The 14,952-nt window shown below is 38.3% G+C and overlaps 1 protein-coding gene across 1 annotated transcript in view; it reads right to left on the bottom strand.

Moving 5' to 3' along the window:
• The window catches only part of CCDC172 (coiled-coil domain containing 172), a 60,249-nt gene that overhangs the window by 33,647 nt on the left and 11,650 nt on the right, over positions 1–14,952 (bottom strand). The window contains exon 3 of the mRNA XM_056120326.1: positions 1,975–2,091. Coding sequence (XP_055976301.1) covers positions 1,975–2,091 — 117 coding nt within the window. The remainder of the gene's footprint in view (positions 1–1,974; positions 2,092–14,952) is intronic.

Raw genomic sequence — 14,952 nt, 5'->3', positions numbered from 1 at the left:
CATACAGCCAACCCAGGTTTGATCCCCAGCATCCCATATGGTTCCCTGATCACTGCCAGGAGTAACTCCTGAGTGCAGAACTAGCAGTAATCTCTGAGCACTGCCAGGTATATCCCTCAAACCAAAAAAAGGAAGTAAATAAATAAAAAGATTGATGTGGAAATTTTGCCACTCATCTATGTATTAAAATTACAACCAAATTCTCCATTTTGGATTGTCAGATGTGATCCTGAGTATAGAGCCACGAGTAAGTCCTGAGTACTTTGGGTATGGCCAAAAAAAAAAATTTAAAACTTCATAAAATTGGGTGGCATAATAAATGACAGAAGTAAAAAGTGAAAAATCTGCATTCCAAAGGAATTACTGTTTCATAGAAATTTTTTAAAAATTAAGGATACATGTTATGGGCCAGAGTGATAGCACAGTGGGTAGGGCATTTGCCTTGCATGCGGCTGACCCGGGTTCGATTCCCAGTATCCTAATATGGTCCCCTGAGTACCGGCAGGACTAATTCCTGAGTGCAAAGCCAGGAGTAAGCCCTGTGCATTGCCAGGTGTGACCCAAAAAGCCAAAAAAAAAATTAAGGATACATTTTATTGTGCTAAATTGGAGGCAGGGATTTGGCCACACACAGCAATACTCAGGGGCTATTCTGGATCTGTACTAAGCAGTAATCCTTGGGGTTGTTTAGGACACCATCTGGACTGCTAGGTACCAAACTGGGGTCTTCCATACTTAAGACCTTACCTCCCTAGTGTGAAGGATACATTTTCGGATATAGACAATGATGGCAAAATTCTATGTTTGTTCTAAACACAGTTCTAAATAATACTTTTTTCATAAAATATCAACAAAATGTCATCATTTTTAAAAACTTCAGACAAAGCCAGAATCTAAACATTTTGATAAAGAAAGAACCTAAACTTTATTGCTTTTCTTTTTTACTTGAAAAGTGTCAATCAATATCATCTCCATTTGGAAACCAATAATCATTCATAGCCATAGTCTGCAGATTCTGATTTGAAAGAGGTAGGGGATTTGGGTCACACCCTGCAGTATGCAGGGCAGTATGCAGGGCTTACTCCAGGCTCTTACTCCTGGCTCTCTGTGCTCTTGGATCACTGCTGATGGTGGTCAGGATACTATACACAATACAAGGGATAGAACCAGGATTGGCTCTATGAAAGGCAAGGGCCTTCACTCTGTACTAGTCTACAGCTATAGCTGGAGCGATAGCACAGCGGTAGGGCGTTTGCCTTACAAGCGGCCAACATGGCCCGAGTTCGATTCCTCCGCCTCTCTTGGGAGAGTATTCGATATGCCAGACACAGTAACATTTTTAACATATTAATATGTATTTCTTTGTGCTGCACAGCAGGTAGGGAGTTTGCTTTGCATGCAGCCAACTCGGGTTCAATTCCCCACGTCCCATATGAACCCCTGAGCACTTCCAGGAGTAATTTCAGAAATGAGAACCAGAAATAACCCCTGAAAATTGCCTGAGGTGTCCCCCCCAACAAAGTACTTTCTTTAAGATATACCTAGTACAATTCATATCACAATCATATAACTAGTGACTAGGTTTGCTTTAAGTTATGAAATGAAGATAAACAAAATATACTGTTTTATCCACATCCATAAACTAGTCCAAAGTATGAGATAGTCTGTCTTTCAAAAGCATTGAAACTTAGGTCTTAAATTCTGAGCAGTTAAAGTCAATTTCACCATTATTTTTGTTCTTACTCAATTGCAAATGATTTCTATATCATATCGCTGCCAGTGAAATTCTACCAAACTATATAACTCTACCAACTGGTTTTAAATAGCACCTAATAGGGTTTAATACTTTTCTGTATCTGAACAGGACTATCTGCCAGTACATAGATGAATAATTTTCTGAAAATGTACCTAAGTATATTTAAGTACCTTTTACACATTAATAAAATAATTTCTTCTGAGTGGCTGGAGACTTACAAATGTATGAAGTAGCATATTCCTTTGGCTTGTAATTTCACTGCACTGTCTTTCTAAGGCTTTTTCTTGTGTTTTCAGAAGCTGCAAGAATAAGGATTTTTCAGAAAGCTGCTGAACCTTTAAAGTAAAAGAGTAGAAACCAGAATAAAACAATCAGACATTTTAGGATGGCCTCTATTTAAAATAGAACAGATCTGTATAATATAAAACATTTCCTGCACTAATCTTTAAAATGCAAAGTAAAATTGTATCTTGCTTTTTGTAAACATTTTAATTATAATTAAAAATAAATTATTCTCCCAACAAAGGCAGAAAGTGTTTTTGTTTCCCTTTCCCTCGCTAGCATATTGCTTAGCTTAGTATTAAAACAAACCTACTTCCAAACTAATTTTTTTTATAATTTATTTATTTATTGAATCACTGTGGGAAAAGTTACAAAGCTTTCAGGTTTAGGTCTCAGTCATGCAAATATCAAACACCTTTCCCTTTACCAATACTTATTTTTTATCACGAAGAACCCCAATACAACCCCACCTCCCACCCCTCCCAATGCCTGCAAGGCAGATGAATTCTAGTTGACACTCTATCTACTTTGATTGGATTCATTGTTGCAATAAAAGATGCACCACTATTATTTAGAGTTTACCCCCTCCCCCCAAATCAGACATGCTGAGAAAGCATTGTGGAGTGATTCGCTTTCTACAGCTGGGTTCAAGAATTAAATGTTGGTTTTGGATTTCTGCTATTTTGCTAATTAACCCTGGAAGTATTTCTACTGAGAGTCAGATAATTAAGAGATTGGTTTCTGTGCTCTGGAGTCGTGACGGTGCTGGAGAGCCGCTCTTGGGGGGCAACTGGTAGCCTCGGTAGGGCGTGAAGGACGGACTGGAACGCCCCCCTTCCCATGAGGTTTTAGTTGCCCCCACACCCCCGGCTCACACCTGCTCTCCACAAGGCACCCATGTGGTCACCATCTTCTTTCCAGAGAGGAGAGGGCGAATGGGGCAACACCCTTTCCTCTCCGGGCAGACATGATGGCCTGGATTAATGCATAGTCTGTTCACTTTTCTGCTCTAAGCTGCTGGGTTCTGCATTAAGTCCTTGTGCTTCTGGGGCTGTGGCCGTGCTGGAGAGCCGCTCGTGGGGGGCAACTGGTGACCTCGGTAGGGCGTGAAGGACGGACCGAAACGCCCCCCTTCCCATGAGGTTTTTGTCGCCCCCGCACCCCCGGCTCATAACTGCTGTCCACAAGGCTCCCATGCGGCCGCCATCTTTCTTTCCAGAGGTAGGAGGGTGGAAGGGAGCAACACCCTTTCCCCTCCAGGCAGACATGATGGCCTGGATTAACGCATAGTCTGTTCACTTTTCTGCTCCAAGCTGCTGGATTCTGCATTAAGTCCTTGTGCTTCTGGGGCCGTGGCCGTGCTGGAGAGCCGCTCGTGGGGGGCAACTGGTGACCTCGGTAGGGCGTGAAGGACGGACCGGAACGCACCCCTTCCCATGAGGTTTTTGTCGCCCCCGCACCCCCGGCTCACACCTGCTCTCCACAAGGTGCCCATGTGGCTGCCATCTTCTTTCCAGAGAGGAGAGGGCGAATGGGGCAACACCCTTTCCCCTCCGGGCAGACATGATGGCCTGGATTAACGCATAGTTCGTTCACTTTTCTGCTCCAAGCTGCTGGGTTCTGCATTAAGTCCTTGTGCTTCTGGGGCCGTGGTCGTGCTGGAGAGCCGCTCATGGGGGACAACTGGTGACCTCGATAGGGCGTGAAGGATGGACCGGAACGCCCCCCTTCCCATGAGGTTTTAGTCGCCCCCACACCTCCGGCTCACACCTGCTCTCCACAAGGCTCCCATGCGGCTGCCATCTTTCTTACAGAGGGGAGAGGGCGAATGGGGCAACACCCTTTCCCCTCCGGGCAGAAATGATGGCCTGGATTAACGCATAGTCCATTCACTTTTCTGCTCCAAGCTACTGGGTTCTGCATTAAGTCCTTGTGCTTCTGGGGCTGTGGCCATGCTCCAAGCTTAACTCTGATTTTCAGGGAGAAACGTTGGGTGATTTACTTCCCATTGATCACTTTGTATATACAGAGATGTTGCGCGGCTTGGAGGAAAAGTCCTAGTTCCCGCATACTCGAGCTATGCTTGTGGAGGCTTCTGGTCACCGGGGTTCCATCTGAGGGAGGCGGGATGCGGCACCTACCCCATCTGGGACTTCCCGGTGATCTCGGCTCTTTTTGGAACCTGTTTTCTTCTCCGGGAGCTGTGGAGCCAGCCCTCCATGTGGTCCTTCTTCCCAAACTACTTTTTGAGTCTGATTCTCTATCCAACAAATTAGATAAATGTTATGTGTATATAAATTTTTGTTCCTTTTGACATTTTAATTGCATTACATTTTGTGAAACTATTTGAAAGATAATTTAAAAATTCTTCATGAAGCATCATTTATTTGTAAGAATCTTACTTCATTTAACCATATTTTATAGTCAAACAACTGAAGTATTTATAAGATTATAAATAATTGGAAATGAGTTGTATACATTTTTGGCTCATGGTGTTTTGAGTGTCTCTTTTTAGTACAGATCTCTGAGAGGAAAATTATGTTCTTGAGGGTTTTTTTTTTTATGTACTATAAAATTAACTTTTAGCTTGCTTAACAAAAGGATTATCACTTCAGAAGTAAATATAACTTAAGCAGAAACCTTAAATAGCAAAATATAGTGTTGTGCAGACTAGAAAGATAGTACAGCAGGTAGGGCGCTTGTCTTGCATGTGGACAATCCAAGTTCAATTCCCAGCACAGCCAGATGGTCCCCTGAGCTCTAAAAGGAGTGATTTCTGAACACAGAAACAGGAGTATAAGCCCTAAGCACTGCAAGTGTGGCCCCAAAATAAACAAACAAAAAGACTGCTTGTTTCAAAGAACAAGATTCTATTCCTATCACTTATAAGGAACATATGAACTAAACCATTCAACAATACAATATTACTTGTAATGACTACAAACCATAAGCAAAAATCCAGTCCTAGTGCTACAGTCACACCAAATATGACATTAATCTGTCAAAGCCCCTCAACTGGGCTTTGGGAATTTTTAATTTTAGTACCTGATTTGGTTCTAACTGACAAAAGCTAAACATCAATAATAGACATGTTGCTTTTATTTCATCTGGGCCGTAAAGAATAACATCTCCTGAGACCATGAATATGAAAATGAATGTTAGGGAGCTTTAGAAAAGCTTGAATGCTGAGCTAGAGACCATCTTTCCACTCTGTTCAGTACTGGCCCTCACAAGACAGCATCACCTCTAGTTCGGGGCTGTTCCAATCTCCACAGAGAAAAGGAAAAGGAAAATGAATTCAACTTAAATTGCAGAAAGCAAGATTTATGTTCGCTATAAGAACTTCTTCAAGGTGAGAGCCGGTTGTGAAATCTCTGTTCCAGAGGATATTGAATAGTAAAGAGCTTAAGAACAGTCTAGTCCAGAGGTAAGGGATTGGTCTAAATGACATTTTGAGATATCATAGCTAAGAATTCCTCGAAAAGAGACATTAAAAAAGAAAGTGACCAAATAAAATAAAAAATATGATCTTACATTTATATAATATCATAGCATATCTGCCCATATGTTCAGTAGCACTTCGTGCTGTTTTCAGCAACTCTATGTTAAGAAAGTACTCAACATCACGGTGATTCACTAAAAAATTTTTTAAAAAAATTTAAAAAAGAAGAAAGTACTCAACAGAGAAAGATTAGCAATATTGTCAACTTAGATGACTAACTAAATTCAGAAAATAGATACTGGGGGAATGGAAAATGGTACCATCATTATACTGTGTAAGAAGGCCAAATTATAAAAACATAACTAGATTTATAAAATCACATAGAAATGTTAAACAATTGCAGAGGAAAATATGATAGTGAGTCCTATCACATTTAAAATAAGAAAATACTTCACAGATATTTAGTATCTATGAATGAGAATAAAATTAACTCTCTAGAAGTTAAATGCTTGGCAAAGATTATGTTATTGTTTCTGCCACTGGTCTAATGTGAAAGGTTTAAAAACCTCCAAATGCAGGAAACACTATACAACTAAGTAAATTTAAATAATATGAGCAGATATGTTATCAAGTTCCAAAAATGCCTTAAATAAGTGTCTCATACTTTAAGGTGTTCTGTTCTAACTGTTATCAACTACGACCTAAATTTATCTATAGGCACTGACAGTCTCTTTCTTGAAAGGGGGCATAATGTATTAAAGCTTTCAGAAATATTGGTATTAAGTAAAATTATTTTATACTAACTTAAGTGAAATGTATAGAATGAAATGTATGAACCCAACCTAAAATGCAGATAGCTGTCCAAAGATTTATAAGGGCATACTTGTAATTTTTTACTTTCACTGAAATTCAATGTAAATCATCCATTTCAAGATCTTTTTGCTACTCTGTGTTTAAGACTTGTCAGCTTCTTCTTTTCATTCCCACTGTCTGTCCTACATTTTCCTTTTTTAATCAATCTAAAGATTCCCAGAGAGTCAATAACTATACATTGCAGCATCATTAATGTTAAGTTTACTTAGACTCTGTCATCAAAACATTTCATGCAAAAAGAGAACTGGAAAGTAGGGGATGCAGTGTTCAAGAGAAAAAAGGCAGGAACTTGGGAAAGCTCCAATCGGGAAGGTCAAGAAAGAATAGTTGCTTACAATATGCTGATTCACACAGTGAGGACAGCAATAAATTAAGAGTTGCAGATGATACATGGGGGCAAAAATTCCTAATAGAGAGTCTTCATTTTTAATGGAACTAAAGGGATAGAAATTTTTGAATTTCTCAAATCTGTGCTACCAAGAGTTATTAACTCTTAAGGACCAAAGAAGCATTTACAGAAATCATTTTGATCTTTCTGTGGTGACAAGTAATCGGTTAAGGTAGTTTTACTATATCACACACGAAATTACAAACTACATCTACTTACAGACAATATTTAAGGAAATATACCAAATATAACCCTGACACATTGGTAAAATCATAGGTTGAGGTCACTTTATAGGAGATATCAACAGAAACCTCCCATTGCAAAAGTAATGGGTGGGACCAGAATTATAAAGACACTAGAAAAGACAAAAAAATGGTTAAAAATATACTTTTGAAAAATGGACTCAATCACTTTGGTGATTAGGCTAAGTGAGGCAAAGAGGAAAAAGATACCATTGAATAATGGATGAAAACAAACTGACGAGAAGCAAAAAAAGTTATCTTAAAGCATCTTCAATGATCTGATAGCACTGGAAAAATCAACAAAATAATAAATAAACAAATGGAACTACATAAAATTAAAAAGCTTCTACATGGCAAAAGAAACATGGGCTCAAACTAAAAGACAGTTAACTGAATGGGGAAAATATTTGCATTCAAAATTTCAGATAAAGGTTTAATATCCAGGATATATAAAGTAGTCACAAAGATCAACAAGAGTAAATTTAAAAACGCTATCAACAAATAGGGAGAGTAAATGAAAAGGCAGTTCTCAGATGAAGACAGGTGGATGGCCAGTACGCATGGGAAAAAATGTTCAGCATCACTTTTCAGAGAAATCCAAATCAAGACGACAATGAGATACCGTCTCACACCAGTGAGAATGACACACATCAAAAAACAGCAGGAATAACCTGTGCTGGTAGGAAAATAGTCAAAAGAAACTCTCTTTCACTGGGAATGTTGCCTGGCACAACCCCTCTGGAAAACAGTATGGAGAGGTCTCAGTAATCTTAAGACCTGAACTTCCGTATCACTCAGCAATTACACTTTGGAGCATCTACTCCCAGGGCACAAAGACATGCTCTCAGTAGGACATGCATATCATTATTCATTGCTTAACTCAGTACAATAGATAAGATATGGAATTAACCCATGGATTATGGTATAGAGACACAATTGAATACTATGCAGCTCCAAGGATGAAATCATGAAATTTGCTACAACCTGGTTGAAACTGAAAGATACCAGATTGAGTGAAGTAAGACAAAAGAAGAAAGACGAACACAGGATGATCTCACTTATCTTTGGTACATGGAATACTGGATGAGGAAATGTATTATAGTAAAGGGGGGTTGCCTAGATTACCCCTGACCCCAGTGTTTAGAGAGAACAGAGAAAGAAATCAAGGGAGGAAGAAGAGAATGGAAGTAATGGGTGAAGATGTATCAAGGCGTCTGTTCTACTTGTGATTTGGGTTAGCGGTATTGCCATGTACAAAAAACACAGGCTCAACAACACTGCAAACATGAGATCTAAGCTGCAACCACCGGAACTTTGTAATCTGCCTGTCAAGTTGAAAGGAGGCTGGGGCTAGGGCTGGGGGTAAGGAGGGAACATTCAAACACTGGTGGAGGTAAGTTCACACTGGTGGTAGGACAGGTGTTGAAATATTATATGCCTAAAACTCAACTATCAATAACTTTGTAAATCACATATTTTTCATTTAAAAATTTATTTTTAAAAAATCAACAAAAACTAACCCCTAGAGAGTGAAAACTATGTTGCTAATCAGAGGCAGAATGGGGAGGGAGGATTGGGGAGAGTTTTTTTGGTGGTGGAAGGCTCTGGAACTTTGTTGATGAGTGCAGTGAGGCCTGCATGCATATAGAGGTATAAAGATAGACCCAGTACTCTAGTATTGTCAACCGATGATAAACAATTAAAAATAAAAGGAAATAAGAAAATTCTAACATCTCTCTCTCTGGATAAGATTTGAATTTAGGAACAATCTATGGCTTCCAGGACATCTTCCAGTAAGTGAAGATTTAAGAAACTACTAATTCTATCTCCCACATTTTACCCAGGGATTCCAAAGAGTTACAAAGAATTAAAAAGGAGAGTCAAAGGTTCCTAGTCACCACAAAATAAATTTATCTTTTGTTATGTCTCTCTTTCTCAAACTGCAATGAAAAGAAGATGTTTACATGCAGTCTTTAAAAGTTCTACAATCAAATAACCAGGCTTAGGTAAAAAATATTGCTACATAGGAAATTTTTAATTCAAAGCAGTGCCAATACTCATTAATTATGCTTCTATTCCCAATAATTTTTTGCCCTTTCCCTGTTATCCCTCTCTGGGACATGTGATTTTTCAATAGTGCCTATAGTTTTCCCAATATGACTAATCTGGCCAGCTAACTCGGTCTCAATTTGTGACTCTTTACTAATGATGCATGGGTACCTTCAGGTATCTCTTTAGCCCCCAAAACCTAAAAACTGAAAATGACTGAGGATTTTAAATTAAAGTATAAGTCCAATTAAGCGAAATTCTTATCTAGTCCTTGCTGTGGTCCTTGCTAATTAAAAGAATCTAAGAATCTTAGCCCTTGAGAACAAAATATTTGCTGAGCCTACAAATAATGCTGTAGGCAAATTTACATAAAACTTAAAAGTTAGGTAGATAATGTCATTCTTTTTTTAAAGGTACAGCAACTGGGAAAGAGTATACTTAATGATGACTATGATGGAGAAAGTTTCAATCACTACAGCACATCAATGAATATTGCACCAATAGCAGATATTAAGATTTTTAATGTTTTTAAAAATAGATATATTTCTCAACCATAAATGCCATGCTTAAAGAAAAACTCATTATGATAAAATAATCCTAGTCTATCAGGCAAAGAAGTTTCAGGATCTGGAAATATTTAGATTTCCAATGACACATCATCGCACTCCTCTCCTCCTTCTCTTTGCTGGTCCCCTCCATCATTCTGGTCTCCTAGTTTTTCTTTAAGATTCCAGAAACACTCCTTCCCTATGGCTTCTGCACAGGCTGGCATCTCTGGGGAAATATCTTTTCACATATTCTGGAGGGGTTATTCCTTTACCTGTCAAGTCTTTGATCCTCTCAGACCTTTTCATTGAGTTTATCAAGGTAATTGACAAAAACCATAGCTATTTAAGCTTCTTCTTAGAAGTCCTAATCTGTTTTTTTCTAATGCCTGTATTAATACATTATGGCAAGAAAAAAAAACAAGAGAAGCAACTTATCCAAAAAGCTGATACAATAATTTTCTTTCTCTTTAGTTTGTTTGGGCAAATATCACCATTATATACCTAAATAGATACAAATATATGCCAAGAAATTATTAGAAGAGATCTATAAATATAGGTAAGTGACAAAATGAATCCTCAAAAGTATCTTTTACCAACAATAGAGGAAAAAATCAGGAAAATATCCCATTCATAACATCAAAAGTATATAAACAATACTAATGATCTAAATCAAAAATGAGTTATATCTGAAATGTTTTGAATAACATAAAATAAGATGCAAATAAAAAGATATGCTGTATTATAAAATGTGAAGATCTAGAGTTGCAAATACATCATTTCTCCTTAACTGAGCACACTGAGTTAATTAAAATGCCTCAACTATGTTTTGCTGGAATATGACAAGATGGTTCTCACATTTATCTAGAACAACAAAACAAAAACTCTGAAAATAGGAAAGCTCTGAAAATAAATTCTGCATATTTTTAAATTAATATAACGAAGTAAATATCATTCTTGTGCCAAAAGAGATGAATTAACTAAAGAGCATGAGACATAACGGATAACACAAATATATATAAACATAACTATCATAATGCTAATGCTTTGAGCTAGTAGATAATGTAATGTGTTTCTAACCAGTAGCTAACTAAAGAAGGGGAAAACCTGAGAAAAAACATTCTTTAAAATCATGAAATGGTCCAGGTTTTCCCACGCATTTCAGAAACAAATAAGAGGATCAAAATTCTAGCAACACGTTCTAAATTTTGATTCCAAAATTTTGTTTTGTTTTGGAGCCACACCCAGCAGTGCTCAGGACTGACTCCTGGCCCTGAATTCGGGGATCACTCCTGGTGTTGCTCGGGAAGCCATATGGGGTGCTAGGGATTGAACCCACATTGGTCTTGGTCGCATGCAAGGTGTGAAAAGACCTACCCTCTATGCTAGCTCTCCAGCTCCTTGACTTGAATTTTTAAAATAAAGGTGAAAAAGATAGTTGGAAATGATCACTTTGGATAGGAACAGCAAGCTGAAAATAGGTAAAGGAACAAGCATAATAACCTCTTAGTATAGGTGCTACAGACCACAATGCCCAGAAAGCGGGGCTTCAGGGAGGGAGGGAGGGAGAGAGAGAGAGAGAGAGAGAGAGAGAGAGAGAGAGAGAGAAACCTCCATAAAGCCCGACTGGGGGAGGGGAGATGGAGGGAGGGAAGAAACTGGGGTTTCCATTGGTGCTGGAAAATGGACACTGGTGAAGGCATGGGTGTTGGATTATTGTATGACTGAAATCTGTTCATGAACAGTTTGTAATTGTGTATCTCACAGTGACTCAATTAAAGAAATAAATTTTTTAAATAATAAAATAAAGGTCAAGCTATGATATCTATAACAGAAAATTTGAGGTAAACTTTTAAAAAGAACATAGAAGGGATATGAAGTTTATTCTCAAAGTAAACAAAAAAATTGATGGTAATTTTATTGTATTTCAAAAATAATTTAAACGGTATTAGTGAAATTGTCAGGAAATAAACTGGGATAAGTTTTCCATAGTACTAATTGGAAATTATCAAAAGTCTTAAATATATATATACATTTATAAAGCAATCTGATTTCTAGAGCAAAGGCCCTTACTGCCAAATAAAATATCAACAGGAAGTGGCCCTGAACCCCTAAACACCACAGGAGAGAGCCCCCAAATATATATATGTACATATATATATAGATGATGTACATATTGACATCACGATGATATTATTTAATCATTTATTACTAGGATAGAATTTTTAATGTCAGTGATGACCAAAAATATAGTTTCTAGAATACTATACAATCATTAAAAATTACTTGTTTACACATTATTTTACTGATATATCCAGAATGTGGTAAACACTACAAAACTAAATCACTTTAAAAAAAATACACAATTACTTTTGAAAAAATACACAAAAATCATTTCTGAGAAAAAAACTCTATGAAAACTAACTATGCAATAAGACAATGGATAGTTTCATTCTTCTCTTGCCTATCTCTGTTTCTGGAATAATTTGAATTAAAGGTGCATTACTTTTATGCAGAATTAAAATAACAAAGCATGTTCAATTAGGAAAAAAGAAACTCTAGCAGATATTATAACCAAATATAATAGAAGTCCTTATATTTTCCTGAGAATATAACCATAAAAATGAAGCAAGCAGGAGCTCATGATAAGAAGAAAAAGGCCATTTTAGAGTAATAATATGGTCTATTTTCCTCCTATGATGGTCACATATCTCCCATTCCTTCCTCTTCTGTCTTTTCTAAGGAGAAATTGATTAAAATTTTAGCCAAGAGAGACTGGACTCTATTTAAAGTTATAGAACAAGCCTAAATCAAAGAAGCTGAGCTAGGCAGACTTTCAACTTAGCTTGAAATATTAATTCAGACAATAACAACGCATGAGACACAAAGCAGTAAAGACTACAGAAGTTTTTTTCCAGGAGCATTGAGATCCTAGGTACAGTTCTAAGTAGCTAGCTTGCCTCTGCCTTTTTCGCTCACCTTCTCTGAACCCTTTGGCTAGTCCAAAGTTCATCGTCAATCTAAATCCACCCTTTTCCAAGGAACTCTAATTCTCCAATACTCTCTTCCTTTTCCCCCAAACAACTGTCAGAGAGCTGCTGACTCAGCTGGATATTAATCTAATTAGGAAAAGATCAGTAAAGTACAAAATACAGATGGGTTCAGAACATTTTGTAATGATACTTCTTAATCTGACTCTCACTAGGGAGATAGATAGATTGAAATAAGGGGACTTTTGTGCTATCCGACAACTCAGGGGAAAGTACCTTATCTTGCCTATCACTACATCTTTCTATTCTGTCAGCATATAAAACAGTGGAATGCTGAGGGTAGTGGTTTTTTCCTGTTTAACAGAAGAACTATGAAATGTCACCAGTTCTTTAAAATGTACATTTCCCCCCCTCCCAATAATCAGAATTCTTGGCACATGAGCAAGAAGAGATTGTATTGGGGATATTCACATCAACTTGTCGATGAGATACTTCTGCTTTAGAAGACAGTTTGTTTCTTAAGAACTCAAGCAAACAAGAATGGGGCAAATAAAAAAGTGTGAATAATTCTCATAAAATATCACAAATACTACCTGGAAATACTATAATAGCTTAGGCTGTTTTGCGTTGTGTTGCATTTTGTGGTGCTAAGAACTGAATTTAGATATCATGCATCCAAATAAGCAATCTTTCGGGATTTTGCTATTGCTGCAGTGGTAGTGGTAGTGGCTGTGGATTTGGGTTGTTTTTTGTTTTGTTTTGTTTTGTTTTGTTTGTATCTTGCAGTGCTAGTAACTGAACCCCAGTCAAAGTGCTTTACCAGATAGCTCCCTTCCCCCAAAAAAACTGTAAAAGAAAAGAAAAACATAATGACCAAAAAATTACAGAGAACAATTAACTGTGTACCTTTGGTTGTTGTTTTTGTTTGTTTGTTTTTTTGCTTTGGAGTGTCATTTATTGAACCTGGGTCAGTAGGACTCTATTTAGGAATCACTCCTGGAAGTGTTTTGGGGTGCTGGTGATTGAACCTGGGTCAGTGGCATCCAAGACAAGTGTCTTACCCATTGTAATGTCTCTTTGGCCCCCCAATATACATTTTTAATTTAGTTTTTTCCTCCGTTTACTTTTTTTTAGCTGAATCACAGTAATATACACATTTACAAAGTCATTCATGACTAGATTTCAGTCATATAAAGTTCTAACACCCATCCCTTCACCAGTATACTTTTCCCACCGCTAATGGTCCCAGTTTCCCTTTCACCCACCCCCTCCAACTGCCTGCCCTATAGCAGGCACTTTTCTCCTCTCTTTCTCTCTCTCTCACTCTTTCCTTCTCTCTCCCTCCCTCCTTCCTTGTCCCCCCTCTCTCTCTTTCCTTTTGGCCCTTATGATTTGCAATACAGATAATGAAAGGTTATTATCCGGTCTCCAGCCACCACCATGCTGAGACCACTCTCCGCACACATGAAGGTACTGGCAGAGGGACAAAACCACGCGGGTTCCGGGGCCGAGACCTCCAAGCCTACTCGGATTGGAGTCGAGCATCTTCCACCCAGATCCTCCAAATTCCAGTAGGCGGGGGTCACACCCACCACCTGGCCCCCTGGCGCCGTGTAATCCCATCAGCGGCCAAGACTCAGAGACTATAAAATCCAGATCCCGGAACCACGCGGCTGCATTTGCGGCCGCGCGACATCTTATCAGAACTTTTTTTATGACATCTTATTGTCTCCTTCCTACTTTGGACAAACTTGCAGGCTATCGAATGTAGCCTGCCCACAGGGCAGAGTCTGGCAAACTCCCCGTGGCGTAACAAATATGCCAAATACCAGTAACAATGATGGGTCTCATTCTCCTAAAGAGCCTTGAATATAATCTCAGGGCTAGGATGAAAGAGACGTTACTGGGGCCTGCTCGAGGCAATCGACGAATAACAGGATGATGAAATGAAAAAATGAAAATTATCCGGTCATCTGCACTTTGATGTTCACTCAACACTGTTCACAATAGCCAGAATCTGGAAGCAATCCGAGTGCCCAAGAACAGATGACTGGATAAACTACGGTACATCTACATCTTCCAAAACAATGAAATACTACACAGCTGTTAGGAAGAATGAAGTCATGAAATTTGCTTATGTATGGATTGACATGGAGAGTGCCATGTTGAGTAAAATGAGTCATAAGGTGAGGAACAGGTTAGAATAACTGCATTCATTTGTGGGATGAGATTAATGTCCAAGGTGAGGGTAAACAGGGGGCCAGGTCAATAGCTGGAAACTTGCCACATGAGTGTGTGGGGGGCAAAGGGCACAGGTAAAGGGATATAACTGTGTATCTTTGTAATACTTTTTACATGGTACAAAAACCATGTTTTAGTCAAATA

The sequence above is a fragment of the Sorex fumeus genome, unplaced genomic scaffold (genome assembly GCF_029834395.1).
Source record: "Sorex fumeus unplaced genomic scaffold, SorFum_2.1 ptg000043l, whole genome shotgun sequence".
In the NCBI taxonomy this organism is placed as follows: Eukaryota; Metazoa; Chordata; class Mammalia; order Eulipotyphla; family Soricidae; genus Sorex; species Sorex fumeus.
Note: the sequence above shows the minus strand (reverse complement) of the source record. Positions and strands in the feature narration are given on the sequence as shown.